General features: G+C 27.8%; 1 protein-coding gene and 1 long non-coding RNA gene across 5 annotated transcripts; one reads left to right on the forward strand and one right to left on the reverse strand.

The window, feature by feature from the left end:
* The first annotated feature begins 1,120 nt into the window (after window positions 1–1,120).
* LOC109803259 (receptor-like protein EIX2) lies at window positions 1,121–6,132 on the forward strand. 2 transcript variants are annotated; one of them, XM_083075838.1, is made up of 3 exons: window positions 1,121–2,020; window positions 3,896–4,925; window positions 5,892–6,132. In XM_083075838.1, the coding sequence occupies exons 1-2, from the start codon at window positions 1,213–1,215 to the stop codon at window positions 4,909–4,911; spliced, it is 1,824 nt and encodes a 607-aa protein (XP_082931964.1). In that variant the 5' UTR covers window positions 1,121–1,212; the 3' UTR covers window positions 4,912–4,925; window positions 5,892–6,132. The 2 variants fall into 2 exon arrangements, with proteins under 2 accessions (XP_082931964.1, XP_020220340.2); XM_020364751.3 differs by having other exon boundaries at window positions 1,126–4,925.
* Window positions 6,133–6,996: 864 nt separating this feature from the next.
* Window positions 6,997–14,432, reverse strand: LOC145958440 (uncharacterized). Of its 3 annotated transcripts, none has more exons than XR_014434246.1 (6): window positions 14,201–14,432; window positions 14,071–14,132; window positions 13,828–13,890; window positions 11,815–13,223; window positions 11,066–11,208; window positions 6,997–7,707 (listed from the first exon to the last, which is right to left on the reverse strand). It is a non-coding gene; the product is annotated as an uncharacterized LOC145958440 (long non-coding RNA). The 3 variants fall into 3 exon arrangements; XR_014434247.1 differs by having other exon boundaries at window positions 13,979–14,132; XR_014434245.1 differs by having other exon boundaries at window positions 13,828–14,132.
* Between the last annotated feature and the right edge of the window lie 9,656 nt (window positions 14,433–24,088).

The raw sequence follows: 24,088 nt of genomic DNA on the forward strand, positions 1-24,088 counted from the left end.
TGATACATAAACTTTTAAACTCTTAAATTGTAGATTATATGTCTAATCCTAAATCATACAAAATCAACTTATAAGATGATTGTTGTCCCAACTTATATAGTTTTTAATTTTTTTATTTCCTATCGATGTGAGACTTGAAGTTTTCTTTAAATATTAATTAGATCATGATTTTAGAAAGAAGATTAATCATTATATTGAACTACAATATTACATTATTATAAATTATTTTAACTATTAAAATATTCAATATTTTAAAAATTAATTTTTTATTAAATAATTTTATTTTAAAAAGTATCATTAAATTAAAACTCATCATCATTAATTTATAAATTTAATTAAAATAAATATTTCATTTATTAATATTTTAAATTAAAATTAATTTTTATGAAATATTTATAAATAATTTAGTAAAATAATATTTTATTAAGTAAATAATTTTAATTTTAAAATTTTATAAATTATCATTAAATTAAAACTCATTATCATTAATTTATCATATTTATAAATTTATATATTTAATTTAATTAAAATAAAAATTAATTATATATAAATAATTTAGTAAAATAACATTTTAATTAAAAATATTTTAATTATTAAACTTATAAATTTAAATATTTTTTAAATTTTTTCTGCGAATTAAAATTGACAGGAAAATCCGCAAGAAAAGTTATCTGCGAAATTTTTTTACCATTTAGTAAATACTACTTGCGAATTTATTTTTACAAGAAAATTTGCAAGAAACAAAATAAATTTTTTACAACATTTTCTATGAATTTTTACCATGAAATTTTTTTTCTATGATCATTAAAATTGCAGCAAAATTTACAAAAATTTCTTGTAAATTATTTTTCATAAAAAAATTTATAAGAAAATTCTGTAAATCATGTTTTGCAAATAAAAATTTATGAAATTATTATTGTAAGAAAATTTGTAAGACAATTCTGCAAATATTTTTTTTATAACAAAAAATCACAACAAATATATTTATGGCTCAAAAGGACACATATTTATACGGTTAATGTATTTAAGTATTTTATACCAAAAGCAGTCCAGAAGTTGTGATTAGTTTCGTAATTGACGGTGCAAAATTAATGGTCTCTTTTTATTTATTTATTATTTATGGGATGTTATATATATGGGTATTGGCAGTGGTAATGAAAGTGAGAACAAGTATCAATCCAATTCTCTAATATCAATCACTTAGTGGTTGTGATGATAATGTCAAGGATGCGTTTGAAATTGAAAATGTTGATGATGATGGTGTGTTTGGTGTGGGTGGAGGTTGTTGTTTGTGGTGATGAACATGAAATTCAATGCATTCAAAGGGAGAGGGAAGCTCTTCTCCAATTCAAGGCTGCCCTTGTTGATCGCTATGGCATGCTCTCCTCTTGGACCACTCCTCACTGCTGCCAATGGAAGGGCATCCGCTGCAGCAACCTCACTCGCCATGTCCTCATGCTCGACCTTCATGGTGAGATTCATGATGATGAATATGCTTACAATTCATATGAAATCTCCCGCTCTCTCAACTCGGGAAGTTATCTCAGCGGAGAGATCCACAAGTCGTTGATGGAGTTGCAACAATTATACTATTTCAACCTCACTTCCAACTCTTTTTACAACACACATATTCCAGAGTTTCTTGGCTCTCTCACCAACTTGATATCCCTTGATCTGTCATTCTGTGGTTTTGAAGGAAAAATTCCAACTCACTTTGGCTCTCTTTCTCATTTGAAATACTTGAATCTTGCTGGGAATTTTCATCTGGAGGCTTCAATAATCCCTCCTCAACTTGGAAATCTCTCCCAGTTGCAACATCTTGATCTCAGGTACAATTCTTTTGAAGGAAAGATACCATCCCAACTCGGAAATCTCTCCAAGTTGCAGTATCTTGATCTCAGCTACAATTCTTTTGAAGGAAATATACCATCTCAGCTTGGGAACCTTTCAAACTTACAAGAGCTTTATCTTGGAGGAAATATATATGGTGGTGATGTTGCTCTCAAAATTTATGATGGAGGTCAGTGTTTGTCTAATCTCATTTCTCTAACCCATCTTTACTTGTCATCCATACCTATTCTTAACACTTCTCACAGCTACCTGCAAATGATTGCCAAGCTACCAAAACTAAGACAACTAAGTTTAAGTGATTGTAGCCTTTCCGATCATTTTATCCTTTCATTGAGGCCTTCTACATTCAATTTTTCTACTTCCCTTTCCCTCCTTGATCTATCCTCGAACACCTTCACGTCACCAATGATATTCCAGTGGGTGTCAAACACCACTTCCAACCTTGTTGAGCTTGATCTTAGTTATAACCTCTTGGAGGTTTCCACATCCAATCATTTTGACATGGTCAAGATGAATTCCCTTGAGCACCTTGACCTCTCTTATAATAGATTGAAGGCTGGGATTTTGAAATCCTTCATGAATATATGCACCTTACATTCTTTATACATGAGTAAGAACAATTTGACTGAAGACCTTCCATCAATTCTTCATAATTTGTCTGGTGGCTGTGTTAGACACTCATTACAAGAATTGTATTTCAGATACAATCAAATCATAGGTTCCTTACCTGACTTTTCAGTATTCTCATCTTTAAAAATATTGGATCTTTCTAACAATCAATTGAGTGGGAAGATACCCGAAGGAAGTAAATTGCCATCTCAAATGGAGTCTTTGTCCATTAGCTCAAACTCTTTAGAAGGTGGAGTTCCAAAATCATTTGGGAGAGCATGTACTTTGAGCTCACTAGATATTTCTTATAATAATTTAAGTGAAGAGCTACTAGTGATATTTGATCACTTGTCCGGGTGTTCCAAATACTCATTGCAAGAATTAAACTTGGAAGGAAATAAAATCAATGGTACGTTGCTTGACCTTTCAATATTCTCATCTTTAAAAGTATTGATTCTTTCTGACAATCAATTAAGTGGAAAAATTCTTGAAAACAACATATTGCCATCTCAATTGAAGCTTTTGTCAATTAGCTCAAACTCTTTAGAAGGTGGAGTTCCAAAATCATTTGGCAATTCATGTGCTTTGCACTCATTAGACATGTCTAACAATAGCTTGGTTGAAGAGTTTACCAAGATAATCCATCACTTATCTGGATGTGCTAGATATTCATTGGAATATTTATATCTAGGAATGAATCAAATTAATGGGACACTACCTGACCTCTCAATATTCTCATCTTTAAAAGGATTAAATCTTTATGGAAACAAGCTAAATGGAGACATTCCTAAAGATATTCGATTTCCACCTCAACTAGAGAGTCTAGATATGCAATCAAATTCCTTAAAAGGTGTGCTCACTGACTATCATTTCACTAATTTGTCTAAGTTATACCTCTTGGACTTATCTGAGAACTCATTATTGGCCTTGACATTCACACAAAATTGGGTTCCACCATTTCAGTTGAGCTATATAAGATTGCAATCTTGCATGCTAGGTCCAACATTTCCCAAATGGTTGAAAACACAAAATCATTTCAATGATCTTGACATTTCAAATGCTGGAATATCATATTTGGTTCCAAAGTGGTTTTGGGCTAAATTAACATTGCAGGAATGGATTTCAATGAATATTTCGTACAACAATCTCTCTGGTATAATTCCAAATTTTCCACAGAAGAATCCTTCTTATTCCGTAACTCTTGGATCAAATCAATTTGAAGGCCCAATACCACCATTTCTACGATATTCTATGTTTCTTGATTTATCCAAAAACAAATTCTCAAATTCTTTTTCATTTTTATGTGCCAATGGTACAATTGAAACCTTATACCAATTAGACCTTTCAAATAATCAATTATCTGGACATATTCCGAATTGTTGGAGCCATTTCAAGTCATTATCTTATTTAGATCTAAGTCACAATGATTTTTCAGGAAAGATTCCTACTTCCATGGGATCTCTTTTTGATCTTCAAGCATTACTATTGAGAAACAACAACTTAACAAATGAGATCCCTTTCTCTCTGAGTAATTGCACAAAGCTAGTAATGCTTGATATGGCAAAAAACAAGTTATCAGGCCGTATCCCTACTTGGATTGGGAGGAAATTACAAGAGTTGCAAATTTTAAGTTTGGGGATGAATCATTTCTATGGAAGTTTACCATTAGAGATTTGTTATCTAAGAAGCGTTCAACTGTTGGATCTCTCTCAAAATAACTTATTTGGGCAAATTCCTACATGCATAAAAAAATTTACTTCAATGGCTCAAAATACATTTTCAAGTAATTATGAAGGTCATTGGTATTCTTTCAACACCAGCTATATGAGAGGCAATCAATCATACGATCTAAATGCATTCTTGATGTGGAAAGGTTCAGAACAAATGTTCAAAACTACTGAGTTATTACTTTTAAAAAGTATTGATCTCTCAAGCAATCACTTTTCAGAAGAAATTCCTATCGAAATAGAGAATTTATTTGGATTGATTTCATTAAATTTATCAAGAAACAACTTGACAGGAAAAATTCCTTCAAATATTGGCAAGCTATCATCACTTGAATTTCTTGATTTGTCAAGAAACCAATTTGTTGATTCAATTCCTCTGAGTCTTACTCAAATTCATCGACTCGCCATGTTAGATTTGTCACACAACCATCTAATTGGAGAAATTCCAACTGGCACACAATTACAAAGTTTCCCTGCCTCGAGTTTTGAAGATAATCTTGATCTTTGTGGGCCACCACTGGAGAAATCGTGTATTGATCATGGGGAGCACGTAAAAGGGCCAAAAGTTGAAATTGATGAGAATGAAAATTCACTTTTAAGTCATGAATTTTACATAAGTATGACATTTGGATTTGTTATAAGCTTTTGGATGGTGTTGGGCTCAATATTATTCAAGCGTTCTTGCTCACATGCCTATTTTAAATTCTCTCATGTACGGAGGTGACTATAGCTTAACAGGTAATAAATTGTAGTCTTTCCATACATAATTACTTTTACTTTTCACATAATAAATAATCATCATAAATTTTAAATTAAAAGAGTTTAATTGGTACAAACAGTTAATGGAAAAGAGCTTTACATATTACATTATATAATACTTTCATACATCATTATTTAAGACCATATTACTCTTTTGCATCTTCTTGTCCTACTTTTAGCCTTTACAAATTATTTTTTTTAATTTTTAAAACAAAAACAAAAATACAAAACAAACATACTCCATTTCGTTATATAACTTCAAATTAACATATAAAATATTTTTATGATTATCCATCAATTTAAATTAATGAAACAAAGTATTATATTATTTTTAAATCTTTTAAAAATTTGAAGATTTGATCTATGTATTTAAAAATTTTAATTTAATGTTTGGATCAATAAAATTTGATGTATAACATTATTGAGTGATATATGGTTAGTTAAATAAAATAATTGATTTGAGAGATGATGCGAATATATTTCACGATGTTTGAACATTTATACTCAAGATTTTGCAATAGAATTGTTAATCTATGCTTTTATGACGTATTTTTTAAACGAAATGAGATAATATTGCACAACAATTATAAGCGCAGTATGCTAATTAACTAAGAATTGCGATTTCTTGCCTATTTATAATCGTTGGATGTATTAGTGTTTATATACATAGCATTAAAATTATTAATGCTCGATACTTGATAGCCTTATAAAACTCTAAAGATTATCACTGTTATGCTATGCAAGTTTTTCATATGAGCTAACATATATACTCCATATGTTATTCTTATTACTTCAAATTCTTGACAAATACTAATGTTAATTTTCTTTGTATAGATAAAAAACATTATTCATTTAATTGATTATTTATTTATCTGAGAGAACGTTAATAAATTTTGGTTTCATTTTGACATCTGGGAAGCTCACATTTCATTTGTTAATTTTCAGCATCTTGAAGACCCATCCTTTTGCAAATCATTTGAGCAAAACAAGTTATCTACAGAAAATAAGCTGGAATTTATGGTTGTTTTATATTGGTCACCGGCAACAGGGACATATCCTTAGCTTTTATATTTATGATTTCATTGTTTGAAGCGCTTGTACTTGTATAACTTTTGGTTATAGTTATTTCATATTATTAGTGTTGTGTTTGTGATGAAATATAAATTACCACATATTATATTAATAATTTACTTGTGCATTTCTCATTGCCGACGCAATAAAAATATTTAATTATATATTTATAATATTATTAAGTCTAAAGTGCTTATTATAACATAATTTTTAGGAATTCCAAATTTATTCACTATCAACTTTTTATCTCAAGTGGCATACTTCTCTCATTCACAATTTGTACATTTTTTATTGCACAGGTTAATAATGGAATTTAATTTAATTTCTGCATTAATATGTTTTATTAATATTTAAAGACTAATTTGATGAATTTTTTAATATGATAAATTATGTAGCATATTTTTTAATATTTTGAAGACTACTTATATAATTCTAATATTGATCTAAATATATTTTTTCTCCATTTATGAGCAAATAATTTTGGTAATGTAATTTTTGAATGTTTTCCATTCTTTTATAAATTTGTAAATATATTTTTAATTCTTGCAAAATAAATAAATTTTAATATTAAGTCTTATAATTTTTTATTTTTATTTCTCTAAAATTAAATAATTTATTTTATAGGCCTATATATTTTTGTTAGAAATATCGCAGACTAATATAATAAGATAACATTACTAACAATTATCGGTAACATTTGAAATAATTATTTAATCTTTTAATGAATAAACAAGTAACTAAAAATTATTACATAATAATAAAAATTAAAAATAATAATTCTAAATTTTAAAGAAATAAAATACAAAAAATTAATAATTACAAGAACCAAACTAACTTATTCATTTTTCCAAAACTTTTATTTTGATAAAAATAACAAATATTACAAAAAAAAATAATAACAAAATTCTAACCTAAATTCTCATGCTTCAACCACTCTTTCCAGAATAATGTTTAGTAACATTAAGAACCTATTAATTAATGATATATTAAATAGATAATGTAATGTAAAGGCATGTATACCATTAAGAACCTAGGAACCTGAATTGATATATATTAAATTGATAAATATTTGAGATGGGGGAATTTTAATAGAACAAAGGGAAATACAGGGATATCAGATTGAAACAAAGTAAACAACAGGTCAAATGTGCATATAATACAGTCTGAATCCATTTAGGGAATGAAATGCTACAGCAGACAAGCTGGAACAGCACTTTGCCTTATTTAGATGCATTAGGGAGTCATGTAACCTAGATAAATAAATAAATTAAAGATTATTAATAATGGATATGTTTTTTTTTTGCATGATATATACTTGTAAAGTGAAACAAAAAGTTCTTGTTATTTCATATTGTTCAAGTTATCAAGGAGCCAAAGTTTTCCCAAACAAAAACTGATGAGTCTGAAAATATATACGTCATGCGAACAGTTTAATGCAAAGGAAGGAAAAATATATTCAAATTGAGAAACCAAAGCTCTAATGTGGCTGCAAATCATGCCTTTGATGGTGATTCACTAGAGTTGACAGTAGGAGTATCTTTTCCTGATTGAGATGCAAGTGCCTCTAGTGTGGTGTGAAATTCTTTAGGGAGAAGAGGAGATCAATGGAGAGGAACATGCTTGGGAAGTGGTGCTTCATTCTCAATCACCTCACATTCGTAATCATTTGGAACACCCCAAGGATCCCACTCTGCGATCCAATATAATATAAGTAGACAAAATTTCTAATCAGTTAATGCAAAATTAATCTTTCCAAGGATGCAATTAATAAATGATTTTTATAAACATTTGTATTAGAGGATGACTTAAACGACACCGGTATAATTTTTACTAAGTATTATACTACTCAATAATTTTATATAAGTAACTGATCCCACATTAGCATTAGTAAGGGAAAGACCTAACTATCTTTTGGTCAGGTTTTCTAGGCCTCTACTAGAATAGGTTCTGAACGCCTCACTTCTCTTACTTTTGGTGCTTATCTTCACTTCTCCCGGCGCTGCTCAAGAATCATTCTGGTATTTACTACTTCGATACCTACTATTCTTTTTGAACCTGGGGCTTCGCTTGCTTGCCCACCATTCTTTGGTAGGGCAAGACAACATAGCATCTTTTGGTTCGTTAGATTGAAAGTTTTTTCCTCTTATATTATATATATAAAAGTTTATATTAATCCAAGTGAATTTGATACTTCATTCTTATAAAACAAAATTTACATATAATATATAGATTTCCAAATATAATAAAATATGAACACTTTAATTACCTTCATATTGTTGTTCAATTTTAACAAAATTTGATATAAACATATAAAGTGATATGAAGTTATAATTCAATGGTTGAATTTACAATTCACATTTAATATAAAGTTATTGAGCGTGTAATACTTAGTAAAAGTTATACCGCGATGTCGTTTGAACCCTCCTCTTTGTATGAGGAGGGTTCAAACAATATTGGTATAACTTTTACTAAATATTACATAACTCAATAACTTTATATTAAATATAAATTTTATAAATTCAACTTTTAGATTAAAAGTTCTTTAATTTTAGATCATATATACAAAATTTTATATTAATCAAAAATGATTTGATACTTCATTCTTATAAAATAAATTTTACATAATATATAGATTTCCAAATATAATAAAATATGAACACTTTGATTACCTTTATGTTATTGTTCAATTTTAACAAAATTTGATATAAACATATAAAGTGATATGAAATTATAATTCAATTGTTAGATTTACAAAATTCACATTTAATATAAAGTTATAGAGTGTGTAATACTTGATAAAAGTTATACCGGTGTCGTTTGAATCCCCCTTTTTGTATGAGAAGGGTTCAAACGGTATCGGTGTAACTTTTACAAAGTTTTACATTGCTTAATAACTTTATATTAAATGTAAATTTTATAAATTCAACTTTTAAATTAAAAGTTCTTTAATCTTATATCATATATACAAAATTTTATATTAATCAAAGATGATTTGATACTTCATTCTTATAAAACAAAATATTATAATGTAGAATACAAGATAAATAAATTAAGGATCTATTAGTTTGAGAAGATTATTATGTTTTTTTTTACTTTTAATTAGAAAAATATAACCACGATTTTTACTTTGTTCTTATAAAAAAAATGTACAACTGTGAAAACAATAATGTTAATAATTAAAAATAATTTCAAAACAAATCTAAAATAGTTAAAAAAATTTCAAAAAGATAAGATGCTACTTCCATGTTAGTTTAAAATTAATAATGAAAAATTTCAATGACCTCCCCTTACATATTTTTAACTGACACATCTCTCCTTTAGTTTTTAAGGAAATATTAACCTCTTAATTTATTTATTTAAGTGACACATACAACCATTTATATAAGATAATAACATTTGTATCCTATTAAGAGAGAATAAATTATTAATACAAGTGTTAACAATTGAATGAAACTTGATCTCTTATTCAATTTTAACTTCAAAATTATTTCATAACTATCATGTGTTGTTATTTAAAAAATATATTAATTTCAAGGAACAATTTTAAAGAATGGACTAAGAAATTATTATTTTCAAAATTGAAGAACATTCAAAATTTTCATAAAGAAAACAAAACATTGTATATAATTCATAAATAAAGGATAGAGACGACAAAACATTGTATATAATTCAAAACCAAAGGATAGAGACGTATATTATCGATAGAATATAAATTAACTTTTATTTCTTTTATTTCTCTCACTTTAACTAATAATGTTATTCTAAAAGAGGTTGCGTGATTTTTAAAAATTAGAGAGATGATATGTCATTTATAACATATTAAAACATTTTTTTAAATCTTCTTTTTCACACAAAAATAACTGAGTAAGACTCAAATTTAGTTTTAATTTTGTAACTATTTAATTTTAAAACTTTTTTTCTCTGTTTTTAAATTTTAAATGGAGATAATATATTAAAAGTTGTCATGATCTATTAGTCTATTTAAAACTCTATTTTGTAAATAATTTATTTAAAAACTTATTTTGTATTAATACACTACAAAAAAAATGTGTGATTTATAGTAGTTATTTTGGTAGTTTCTGGAGGTTAAAAATTGCTACAAATTGCATTATCAGCATCATTAATAACCGCCGATTCTCCAATTGCCAAAACCCGTTTGCGACATATATTTTTTAAACGCCGGTATTTAGAAAATTCAATCACTTTGTGGCGGGTTCAAACCACCACAAAATGCATTTTAATCAGTTTCTAGCAATTTAAAACCGCCACAAAATTTATCTAAATTTTTGTTTATTCAACAAACTGCCAGAAAATTACATTTTTTTCTTCTTAATTTATACTTTCTGACAGTTTTAAATCGTAAAAAAGACTACATTTTTTTTTATTTTTCTCACATTTTCTGATAGTTTTAAACCATCAACTAATGGACTTTATTCTACATTATATCGATGCATTTTTATTATTTTAAAAAATAGATTTAAAATTATTTCAAAAGCACGTTCATATTATAAATTGAGAAATAATAATCTATATATTTTAGGTATTTATCAAATCATTGCTTAAAATTATCACTAATTATATTAATCATTTAAAATTAATAATGACTATATTATATTGTTATTTAATTCAAGTAACTCTTAAATAATAATTTTACTTATTGAATTCTAAGACCACTTATTTTAGTAAATTCTACCCATAATTATACTATCATATAATGCCTAATTCTTTGTGATTAGCAACAACCAGGGTGCTGAAGAACTAGGCTCTAAAAAATCAGCTATTATACAAATGTATACAAGCATTAGCAGAATCAAGGTAATCTCTCCAATAATAAATGTATACTATCCAGCTGACAAATGACTTTCATGACTATTGTGTAGATAGGGTTGACATGTTAAAAAATGATTTAATTATGTTAATGTTGAACTTCATGACATTTAATCTATAAATTGGTCTTTGCTTGATGACATCAACTGGAGCTCATTTATAAAGAAGTCTGTAAGTTGTTCAAAAATCAAAACAAAAGCAAGTTTACTATCAAGCCTCACCTTCCATGCATTTTCAAGACTTTGGTCCACGTTCTCTGCATCAACTTTAAGAGCTAGTGAACTTAGTAACTCTACTTGTTGCATCAATGCGCTTATCTTTGGGTCATCCTTTTTAAGGAATGTTCCTTGAATCTTGTTTTGGACTGCGAAACCATGATAAACCAAGAGTTGCATTAGAATGATAGGTGACCAATGTTATTTCAAGCTTAATATATAAGAGGTGTTTTGCCTTATTTTCTATTTTCATTTTCAAGTGAAATGTTTTCACTTATAATTTAAAGCTGTCACCTCGTTTTCATTTAGTTTCCTCTTTTCCTTATGTTGATTTCAGTTTCACCATTTCCTTCACAAAATCTTGAAAACAGGAAACAAAAAAATGTGATATTTTTATAATTACTAGTGAAAAGATATTAACTAAAAATTTAAATTAACATAGTAAACAAATCAAATGGTGTGTTTGTTTCATGAAAATGTTTTATGTTCTCATTGTCAGTTTTCATTAATGATTACAAAAATGTCACAGGGTTTTCACTTGTTTTCTGTTTTCAAATATTTGAATAGGATATGGGCAACATAGGAAACAAGGTGAAAATAATGTGACATCATTGTAATTGTAATTAATAATAAAAACAGAAAACACTTTTGCAAACCAAACACACTCTTAATACAGTCCTGCTCTCTTATTTTTTGTTTCACAAACTGCAAGTATTAAGTTCCACAACAAAAGAATTTCAATTTAAAGACATTACCATAAAGGGCGGCCCAGTGCACGAGGCTCCCACCTAGTGGGGTCTGGGGAGGGTAGATGTACGCAGCCTTACCCCCGCAAGCGGAGAGGCTGTTTCCAGGACTTGAACCCGTGACCTCTTGGTCACTAAGCAGCAACCTTACCGTTGCGCCAAGGCTCACCCTCTTAAAGACATTACCATAATCACTAAAATTCAAATTGCAGGCATGATGCTGGTCTGGCAAGTTGACATTGTGAGAGTTTTGAGCTAAAACTGAAAATGGTTTATCAATTTTGAACCATTTAGAAAGCCACAATATAGCGTCAGTGGAACCAAGCCATTTCCTACAAGTGGGGATGGCAAGATAGATCAACTAACATGACTGAGGTCTATCAAAATCCAAAAATTCAACAGACATATTTACATTAATGTATTTTTTATGGTTTCCCTTAAAGTTTTCTTTGGCCTTACTCTGCCCTTTTCTAGTTTTAATAGCATCAATAAGTTATATAATCCACCACAACATAATATTACTAAGTTATATAATCCTACAACCTAAAAAATCTGTGTTAGTAACACACTAAAGCAAGAATTTAGCAGTGGCATACAAAAATGAGTCCACAAGCAAACTCTACAATTATTAGTTCCACTTGACATGTAACTGAACTAATACTTTTTTGTCTTCCAATCAGTATAATTTATACTCAAGCATGGAAGGATATGATATAGAAGGAATAAGTCTGCACACACCCAAACAAACAGAGAAAAGGAATGTTAGTTTCATATGATACAAGGAAGTTGTATTTTTAATTTGATATATAAGCTATGAAGCTAAAATTAATTCTCAAATAATTCATAGTGAGGAAATAATTCATTTTTATGATGAGACATTCATTAAGACAGTGAAGAAACAAACAATGGATACAATTATGCAAAGAGTTGGGTTTTGAGTCAAGATTTGAACCTATAAATGTATATGTAATCAAATCAAATATTCACATGAGATAAATCTACAAAAACCTTTGTCAAAAATATCATATGACATTGTGAGCATTTTAGAATCTAAAAACAAAACCAGAGGCTGGAAAATGAGAATCCAACTAAGTTTACATCTAATAAGATTCTTTATACCTCCCAACTCTTCCCACAATGCAGCCAAGAGATTTAGTAGAAAAACGATGGGTGTAATGAATTGCTGTCTCAAAAGAACTTGTGCCAAACTAAAGGAGTTGAGAAAGAGTTTTAATATTTTTATGCCATAATGCCACGAAATTTCAATAATCCAGACTCCAGCATACGCATAGGATTCAGTTGAACAAATAAAATAGAAGTACCTCTCCAGGTTGACGGGTATTCAGAGCATGAACATCAAGCTTGCAGTTATGCTGCGGAAGTAATTGCAATACATCTGAAGAATGTGCTTCAATGTTCTAAAAAATGAAAAGACAATACCAGTAATTAGAATAAAGGATAACACTACACAAGAGTGTTCAACAAAATACATGTTAGATTAGTGAACATTAAAGTTGTTTTATCCGTGTAGCCGAGGATCGATTGTAGTTGTAAAACAAGACTAACTTTGATGCTTGTAGGAAGGTGTTCCATCTATTTCATGGGTGTTTTCTGGGAAAAACATAATTGTGCACCAGTGGATTAAAATGCTAGTACATACGTTAACAGTCTAACAGCATAGCTGAAACATCCTTCTTCAAGGGTATAATTATTGACATCAGACTCTAGTTCAATATGTTCTGCATTTTAATTTTTACTTTAATTGCAACTTTTCTTCTGTTTTCATGTTTCTTCTTAAATTGCAACCACCTAGATAAACTTTGAAACATAAAACAAACTGGGAGAGATTAGAGAAAGTGCAGTTAATGAATTTAAAGATAGAAAAATGTATCCTTCAAACCAAGAAAATAACATGAAGAAAAACGCATTCTTAAATAATAAAATTATTTCAGTTTGAATTTAGGACAATGACAACACCCAAACAAGAGACCAAACTGAAGACCAGAGAATAAAACACAGCACCTCATTTTTTCGGCTTATTGCGCCTTTTCTTTCTTCCGTGAGTCTTTGTCGCTGTTTCATTCTCTTTTAACAAATGATAACAAAACATTAAAACGACATTCTACAGTGACCACGCAACGCAACACAAAACAAACTATAAAATGTGACATACCAGGCTTCATTCGCAATGTTGAAATTCAGAAAACAAAGGTCGTTAGGGATTTCACAAATCAGAAACGCGAAGAGAAAGAGAGAGAGGGTTACCGATTGAGATTGCGGTGATTCTGGCGCGGAGGTGGACGCGGGCGGCGCTTTGTTCTTCCTACCTGGCAGGAGTTTGCGGAAATGAGAGTTTTGCGAAAATCGAAAGCAAGAAGTTGAAATTGAAACGTACTTGCGAGAAGCTGGCGTGTACTTCACTCTCGCCTTCAGTATAAGAAGAAAACTAAACGAAACGAAGCTTCACTCTTCCGAATTAGTTTTCTTCAATTTTGCCTCTTGCTCTTGCATGTTGTTTTCATATCAGTGAAATTGTGAACTTTTCAAAAGGAAAGTAGTTTGCCTCCATTTTCATCTTTTCCCCCCAAAGTTTCCCTGCGTACTTACCGTTACTTTACTTGCACAGATTGTTGTTTTAAAAATGTCTTTTTTTAGTTTAATTTTAATGAAAAAAATTATTGAAAGATCCACGATTTAAAATTGTCAGAAAATATCAACACTTATAACTATTATCATTTCTGCGATTTAAAACTGCTCGAAAGTGTCAATAATTTGAAGTCACTGCCATCCTTGTCACAAATATAATATTATTTTGCGCTTTATGAAAATTTTATTATTTTAAATAAGTTATTATATTTTTAAACACACTTCCAAGTCTTTGTTAAATTTGTATAATAAATCTTTTCTAATTTTTATGATAAAAATAATTTATTCTATTATTATTAAAATTTATGATTTTAAAATAAAAATAAAAAATTAATTAAGAGACAACTCACACATACTGATATATGATAACAAATACTCATATACAGGTTGTAATGAAAAAGATAATATTATTAAAAAATATTTTTAAATATTTTCTTTGAAATACGGTAAATAATCAATCATAGAGATAAAAATAAATAAATAAATAAAGCGAAGCTGTAGCTACTGCTAGATTTATATTTTGGATATCTTGATTTTATATGGATTTTGACTTAAGGATTCTCATTGGGGGTACAATACAACTTTTGTGGGTTACTACCTGCCTGTGTTCTATGTAACGTTTAAGATGCAATTTTGTTACAATCCTTGATTTTGGCAGAGAAATGCAGTTACTATGGCTGCAATTGCACAGTTGCAGAGCATTTTTTGAAATGGTCACGGACTGATTGTCAAAACATTGGTTCTATGTAATGACCCTCATTTCACACAGCTGCCTAGTTCCCTCCCCATAGCCTTTTTAAGCTGTGAACCTATGAATGGAGGTAATTGAAGTTTGTATGTTACAAACCCATATTTCTCCAACACCTGAAAGTGCCCATAATTATAACACTAATATAAAAGAGACATTTTATATCTGTTATAATCTATTAAACGAAAAAAACATATAAAATATCTCATTTGAATACAAGTAAGACACATCTGTCAGATTTTAATAAAGTTTTCGATAAAAAAAAAATATATTGAAAAAGAACTTGATAGTTGTAATATCTATTAATATTCAAATTATGTTTCAATTGTCACATTGTCAGAACAAAATCTCTTTTTTATAAAACCTCTCTTTTGATTTATCTCTCATCATATAAGTCCTCTTATACTATTGATTTAATCTTGTAAGTGAAGTTCAACCTAAACACAAACATATAATCACAGGAAGTGAGAATATATCTTATCCATAAATAATATATATAAGACACAAAAGTATACACACACATATTAATAATATCACTAAATGTCTCACACACGTATAAACATTGTATTCCATACATCTACAAATACCGTCTCCATACATTGATTCATCTTTTGTAACCAAAAAGCCACACAATAATATATATATATATATATATATATATATATATATATATATATACACATAATTAAATTTTAAACAATACTCATGCAACGAATGTTTCTAACTCTATATGCATGTGATACTAATCTTTTCATCATCATCGAAAATACAAAATAGCTTAATTCTGATAGCTTGACTTTTGTTCACTAATTTGATCATAACTTAAGTTTACATCATTTTTGGGTGATTCCAATGCCATAAGAAATTTAATATCAACGGCTGCAATTCGTATTAAGACATCAAATTTAAAAAAAAAAAATACATAAACGTGCATAAAATAAGCATAAGTGTGCTTTACAAAAACTCAAACATGCACAGGTGTGCTTCACTAAGCACGACTATGGTTCACTCAATTTCAACCATGCATGGATGTGCTTCCTTAAGCGTAGTTGTGTTTCCCTTGAATTTTTCTATGCACAAATGTGCTTTCTTTAAGTACAATCATGCTTATTAGTTTAGACCCACGAATCATATTAAACTCTATTGATTTGCAAGCAGCTCTTATGACATCCTCTAACCCACAAGTATACATTCAATAATATTATATATATATATATATATAATTATATAATATACCTCTTTTATTAATCAAGATCATGGGTAAAAGGCACCACATTCAAATTCAAAATTCAAAAATTAAAGCTAAATGAATTGTTAATATAAGTTCAAACACTTTGTGAAAATATTTATGATAAAAATAAACTAAAACGTCAAATTCAAATAAAACAGAAATAATCCCTATGATGAAAATCCCAATATCACATCCTATCAGAGTTTTCTTGTCAATTAAACTCCTCCAAATTCAAAGTCACCTGCATACACAAATCCATAACAAAACAACAAAGAAAAGGAAAGTGAGATCATATCTCACTCCAGCTTAATCAAGGTTTAAATCTTAATCTAAGTTGGTTGTAAATGGGTCTTTAAGACCAAACGTGACTCGAAAGGCAATATTGAAAATTATAAAACTAGACTCGTTGCCAAAGGTTTCATTGAAAAAGATAACACTGACTATAAGAGACCTTTTCTTCAGTTTCTAACATGGACTCTTTAAGAATTGTGTTGGTTTTGGTGGCTCATTATAATTTAGAGTTTCACTAGATGAATGTAAAGATTGCCTTTTTTAAATGTTTCATAGGAAAGGAAAATATGGTGTGTAAAATAAAGAAGTCAATATATGGACTAAAATAGACTTACAAGCAGTGGTATCTTAAATTTAATGATACCATTACGTCGTATGATTTTGTAGAGAACATTGTCAATCAATCTATCTAAATGAAGGTTAGTGGAAGAAGGTTTGTAATTTTAGTCTTATATGTTTATGACATTTTGTTTGCTACTAATGATGTTGCTATGCTACATAATGTAAAGAAATATCTCTCTAATAATTTTAAAATGAAAGATATAGGTGAGACATCTTATGTGATGGGAGTAGAAATATTTCGTGATAGATCACAATGAGTGTTAGGATTGTCTCAGAAAGGATATATCAATAAGGCGTTAGAGAGATTCATAATGGAAAAGTGCTCAGTTGAGATTGTTCCAATTCAGAAATAAGGGATTAAGTTTAGTTAAATACAATGTTCTTGAAATGACTTGGAATGAAACGAAATAGAATTAATCCCCTATGCATCAATTATTGGAAGCTTGATGCATGCTAAAACATGTACTCGGTTGAGTATTAGCTTTGTCATAGGAATATTGGGCTGATATCAAAGTAATCCTGAAATATATCATTGGAAAGATACAAAGAAAGATCTTAAGTATTTACAAGGCATAAGGGATTACACGCTCACATATAGGTGGTCAGATCATCTTGAAGTGATTGACTATTTGGATTAAGACTATGCTGGATGTATGGACTCAAAAAAAGTCTATATTTGGGTACATATTTCTTTTAGCTGGAGAAGTGATGTTATGGGAAAGTGCAAAATAATCCATGATTGTCACTTCTACCATGGAGGCTGAGTTTGTGGCATGCTTTGAGGCCACAACTCAAGCATTATGGTTTTTCGAAACCTTACTTCAAGATTTGGTATTATTAACAATATAGACAAACCACTGAGGATTTATTGTGATACTCTACAATTGTCTTCTTCTTTAAGAATGACAAATACTCTAATGGAGCAAAAATATGGATTTAAGGTTTTTGTCCGTTAAAGAAAAAGTGCATAAACATATAAAATGTGTATTGAGCATATTGGTACAAAATTAACGATATGGGATATGTTGACTAAAGGTTTACCATCCAAGATATTCATTTGTCATGTTGAAAGGATAGGTATTATGAATAAGTCATTGTTAACTATGTAGTATGATTTATATATATATACATATAGTTATAATGCTTCTATTGTATGACACTTGTGAATTTAATTATAGTTTTTTATTTATTTATCTTGTCATTCACATTATATAGTATATATTATTATTTTAGTGAAATGATAAAAATGTGTCTTTGAAAGGACAATAAAGACACATGTTACGATATTAATTAAAGTTGAGTTGAATTAAATTATTTGTGTTACATGGAAGGAACCAAGTAGTTAATATAACTTGTAATTGCCACGATTCAATCATTTTAATTTAATTAAGGATGGTGACTTGTAAATTTAACATATGATGCGCTCTTCTAGTTTAATGTTGAATCTTCAAGTCATCATATGAGGCAAGTGGGAGAATGTTAGATTATTTAATCTAATAATGACTCGTGTAATCAGAGAATGACTTTTTTAATGAAAAGATGTTTAATGTAATGGTTGATAGACTTAAAATATATTAATAGTCATTGACAATTATTTTAAAATTATTAAAATTAATGTTCTTCCTTCTCATTTCATTAAGGATAATTTTGACATTAAAGATTTTGAATTTAAATGTGAGAGGTTACGGAACTTAAGTTGGTTTTACTAAAAGTGTAACCTCTTTTCTCTATCAAAAGGGTTCTTTGTTTGTAGGCATCTTAAAAAAAGTTGATTTTTCATGAGAACAAAGAAAATGTCGAGAGATAATTAAAAAAGTTTCAAAACCACATAGCAACAAAAAAAAAAGGAAATAAGAAAAGGGAGAACAATTTATTAGTTTCTAATATAAATTGCATTATGAATCGGGATATGTATTTTAAATTTCTCATAAAAAATACATAATAAAGTAGTAGTGAGAAATGTGTTATCTAAGAATATTATTAAAGAGTGTAATTTTCTAAAATAATAAACACTTTAAAATTACATGTAATCATAAAATTTGCTTACACATCATTCAGAATCTAGAAACTTGAATTGATACTAAAATTTCCTAGAAGCATGCATCAAGCAGGGGATTGGAGGTCAATCTTGCTACTCAACAGTTATCCTCACACCTCCGAGTGAGGTTTTTAACTCCCCCCTTACCTTGATGAATAGAAGATGAAGAACGAGCAGAATCTGGTTGGTCTCCTTCTATTGATTCTCCTTGGTCTTCAAAGAACGTAAAAAGGAAAATGAAGTCAGAAGCGTGAAATGATTTTGGTAACTTTAGGTAACATCCAAACTCCTCATAACTTCTTTCTTAAAAAAAATAATAATAAAATAAAACATTTACCAAAACACTTTTCCTTCCTTTCTCATAAAAATAAATAATAATTAAAACATACCCACTTTTTAATAATCAACATAAACATAAGCATACATATATTAATAAAATACATTTTATAAAATGTCTCCTATTTCACAAATTAAAAATATAATAACAAATCATGTTTCATAAATAAAATAAAACTCATATAATTAATTAATTAATATAAAAAATATAAAATAAAGACATTTAAATATTAATTAAAATAATTTCTAAAATACTTTTAATATAATTTATGAAAGCCGGGTGTTACACCCTTCACTTTTTTGTAAGATATTATGTCTCATGTGGGAAATATGTGATATATAAAAGGGCTAATAAATAAAATAATTAAATAATTAAAGACTAAATCATAAATGGGTTTAATGGAACATTTATGAGAATAATTGTTATTTGATGGAAATAACAATCTTTAGGGATTATAAATATCCATTAATGTGAGACAAGGTCCACACCCCTGACAGAAAGTATTCTCTCAAACCCTAGCCATCACGAAAGATAGAGAGAGTAGAAAGAAAAGTCAAAGGGAGTGAAATTTTGGTTCTCTTCAAGAAGATCAAACCACTCTAAGGATCAAAGGAGCTTTCTACTATGGAGAAAGGTACACACTTTCTTATTATTATGTTAGTATCATGAATTTCAAAGATCCTTTAATTTTTCTATAATTGATGTATTAGAAAATCATAGAACTTACATTTTTATCTCTCAAGTATAACATGTATTATATGAATTGTATCATAAATCATTATTTACAATGTTTATTAACTTTTAACAACTACCTTAAAATTAAATTATATTAATATTGATGATTTGTGATTAACTGGCTGTATAAAATATTCTATAGTGAAGTTGCATAGGATGACATAAAATTCTAATACTTATACGATGGGTTGAGCTAAGAATTTTTCAAGTCTTTTCCCAATTGTTACGGTTGAGCACTTGAGCTGAGACAAGACAAGTTGACCTAAGAATTTTCCAAGTCTTCCCCCAATAGTTACGGTTGAGCTTCAAGTCTTTTTCGAAAACTGTATGTTTTTTTTTTTTCATAAATTATTTTTCTATTTATTTTAAATTTGAATGCTATTAACAAAACAAAAAAAAAAAGTTGAATGCTGTTGCCTTATTATTATTTTTATTTTTTTTTATACAGCAGAAAAGTAATGCAAAGATCCAAAAGTAAGAGTACAAGCTTGTAATTAACAAAGACTGGCATAGCATATCTGGTAACCAAAGTATAATGGAGAGAAGTAGGATAATTATGGAAAACAGTAAGAGGTCCCTTAAGATGATGCTCATGCAGCGTACACTGTCACCTTCTTTGTTTATTCAAAGCTAATGTTCCAAACCCTCGCACTTATCTCTTATTGCATTATCATATACGTATACTATTTATGTCACCCTTCATATATATATATATTAGAGACTTTTCAAAGTCTCCCCCTAAAATGTCACTATTATCCACTTTAAATATATATAACGTATTTAATACTACCTTATTTTGTAATATTTTGTTTTTAATTTTGTAATATTTTGTTTTTAATTTAATTGTTTCAATTTTAAATTGAAAATAAAATAAAAAAATCAGTGTGGTAATAAGAAGAAATTAATTATCCAGCAATTTTGTTGAGCAAATTTCAATTTCATCACTTATAATAAAACAAAATGGAATTGCAAATCACATAGTAACCTATAAGTTGGTTTTTAACTTAATGTTTTTTTAATCAGAATTGGCTAAAGATCTACAACAATTCATGACTTTTTTCAACTAAGTTAGAATTCCTTACAATGATTAACTTATAAGTTAGTTTGAGTAAAACAAACTTGTTTATTACATAAGTTTATTATAATAATTTCTAACTTATTTCCATAAATTTTCAATTAGCTTATGAGTTAATAGTTCTTTTTTTGTATCTTTACTATTTTACTTGCAATCTCTTTTCTTCCTTGTTCATTAATCATTTCCTTGCTTATTTATAATTAAAATATAAGGTCCACATAATTCGATTTAGATGTATTTTTTTAAAAGACAAAATAATTTCATTGAATTAAAAACGACAAACCTGAAACTATTAAGGTGAGTCCAATAGTTGAAATTTTGATTAGACTATATGAGCTTTAAATTTTATTTTTATTATCACTACTGTACATTATAAAATTAAAAAATTTGTTCAACATCACTTTTTTATATTTATCTCTCCATTATCAATAAATACTCCATTAATTATAAATAGAAACAATGAAAAAATATTTGATGAGCAATATGCTGCTCAAAAGTGTAGAGATAAAAGATCATAGACAAAATAATACACAAAAATAGTATTATTTTGACTAAGTGTTAGAATATTACATTCCAATTAATCACAATATCACAAAATTATGATAGAAATTTAATTATTTGGAGAATCAAGACTATAGATATAATCAACGGTAGAGATCAAAGAAAAAAAATTATCAACTAACAATTTTTGTTGGAAGTTATATATTGATAGTTATGGGGAGTTACAATTTATACTCAATAAATATTTATTTGCACCATATGATAAGGGTTAAAATTTGTAAACACCTTACGTATCTTAAGTCTCAGTGATGCTTATGGATCAATGAGTTACTACAATATTATCAACCACCATTTCCTTTTTAGTAATTTATATTTGTTTTCAATCTCTTTCTCCTTACTTGTTCTTCTCTAAACTTAACTTTTCACTTCTAAATCTTCATTTCTTCTCCAAACTTAATCTTTTCCCTTCGTAATCCCAATTTCTTCTCCAAGCCCTTACTATTTTACATTTATGCAAAATCTCTCACTTTTTATTTTTTTTCTCAAGTTGAAAACCAATAGGTTGTTAGTTCAAATAAAAGGAATTCACACAATTCTAGAAGATTGAGTCCTACTTAAAAAAATTATTTGCATTTGATTCTCGAAATCAAATTTCACCAAAAACAATACTCAAGGTCATGATTCGAATCTTCAACAACAAATAATTGTGGTATATAAACCTTTTTATACATTAAAAATGAAATATAAAATTTATCTTGTATTTGGTGGGAGAGAAGAAACCTATTAGAAAAGTGAAATTTGAAGAAGTTCTAATTGTAATATGTTTGGTAAATGTGAAATATCATGGGATTGTGAGAAAAAGATTGTGTAATTTCACCTCAAATGACTTCTCTATAACAAAAATGCAAAGAAGTATCGTAGCAACACTGATTAGTTACATTGATAAAATCGACTATGATATGTTAAAATAACAAATTATCTATAGTTATTATAAAGTACTTATTATAAAGGGGATATAAGGATATGTAACTATTTTTTATCTCCCATTTTAGAGTGGACCATTATATCCTTCAAATGGAAAACTTCTGACTGATATTTTCGTTGAAAATTTCAGACGGATTTATTTTTTCTTTGAAAATTTTTCGTCAGAAATTTTCGAATATAAATCTGTCAGAAATTTCTTATTTTTAACTCTTATTTGTAATTTCTTATTTTTAATTTTATTTTTAATTCTTATTTTTAATTATTATTTTCATTTTCTAAAATTGGAATTTTTATTTTTAAGTCTTATTTTTATGTAATCATTTTTAACTACTTTTTTATTTTTTTTAAAAAGATAAATAATTATTTTAGGCATCACCCACAACAATTACGTACTATTATCGTATTGATATTTAACACTTCTAATTTTTTTTAGTTTTTTAAAATAAATATTATTATCTAGCTTAAAATAATCAATCTAGTGAATTTATATTTTAGAGGGATGAAAATCAAAGAAAATAATTTTACTTATTTTACAAGTAGAAAACAATCTTTATAAATCTTACAAGGATGAAAAATAAAGAAAAAATTTACAAAGACCAAAATCAAAATCACCCATCTTATAGGGACTAAAATATATTTAAACATTCTAAAATTAACATTTTCGATCTTAACAATTATTTTAAATAAATAATATTTATTTTTAAATATTTATAAAGTACTTAGAGAAGTTAGTATATTGTCTTTTAAATTATAGTAAACAAGTTCAACTGTGAATATTTTCATATTTGTGTGTTTCATGAGTTTTATATTAAATAATTAGTGCATATATTAGTTTATTTAACACAAATAGTAGTTTTATATTTTAGAAGAAAAAGAATAAATTTTTTATTTTCTAAAAGTAATAAGCTTAAAATTACACACACACACACACACACACACACACACACACATATATATATATATATATATATATATATATATATATATATATATATATATATATAATATAGGAGATTATAATTATACCGATGTAACTTTTACTAAGTATTATGTCACTCAATAACTTTATATTAAATGTGAATTTTGTAAATCCAACAATTGAATTATAACTTCATGTCACTTTATATGTTTATATCAAATTTTGTTAAAATTGAAAAATAACTGGAAGGTAATCAAAGTGTTCATATTTTAGTGTATTTTGAAATGAATATATTACATCAATTTTGTTTTTATAAAAATAAAGTATCAAATCATCTTGGATTAATATAAAAATTTGTATATATAATCTAAGAGATATAAATTTTCAGTCTAACGGTTGGATTTACAAAATTGACATTTAATACAAAATTTGTATA

The sequence above is a fragment of the Cajanus cajan genome, chromosome 1 (genome assembly GCF_000230855.2).
Source record: "Cajanus cajan strain Asha chromosome 1, NIPB_CcT2T_4, whole genome shotgun sequence".
NCBI classification, from domain to species: Eukaryota; Viridiplantae; Streptophyta; class Magnoliopsida; order Fabales; family Fabaceae; genus Cajanus; species Cajanus cajan.

What these genes read in the sequence shown, in the direction of transcription:
- LOC109803259 (XM_020364751.3), top strand. Translation starts at nt 1,213, where the DNA reads ATGATAATGTCAAGGATGCGTTTGAAATTGAAAATGTTGATGATGATG.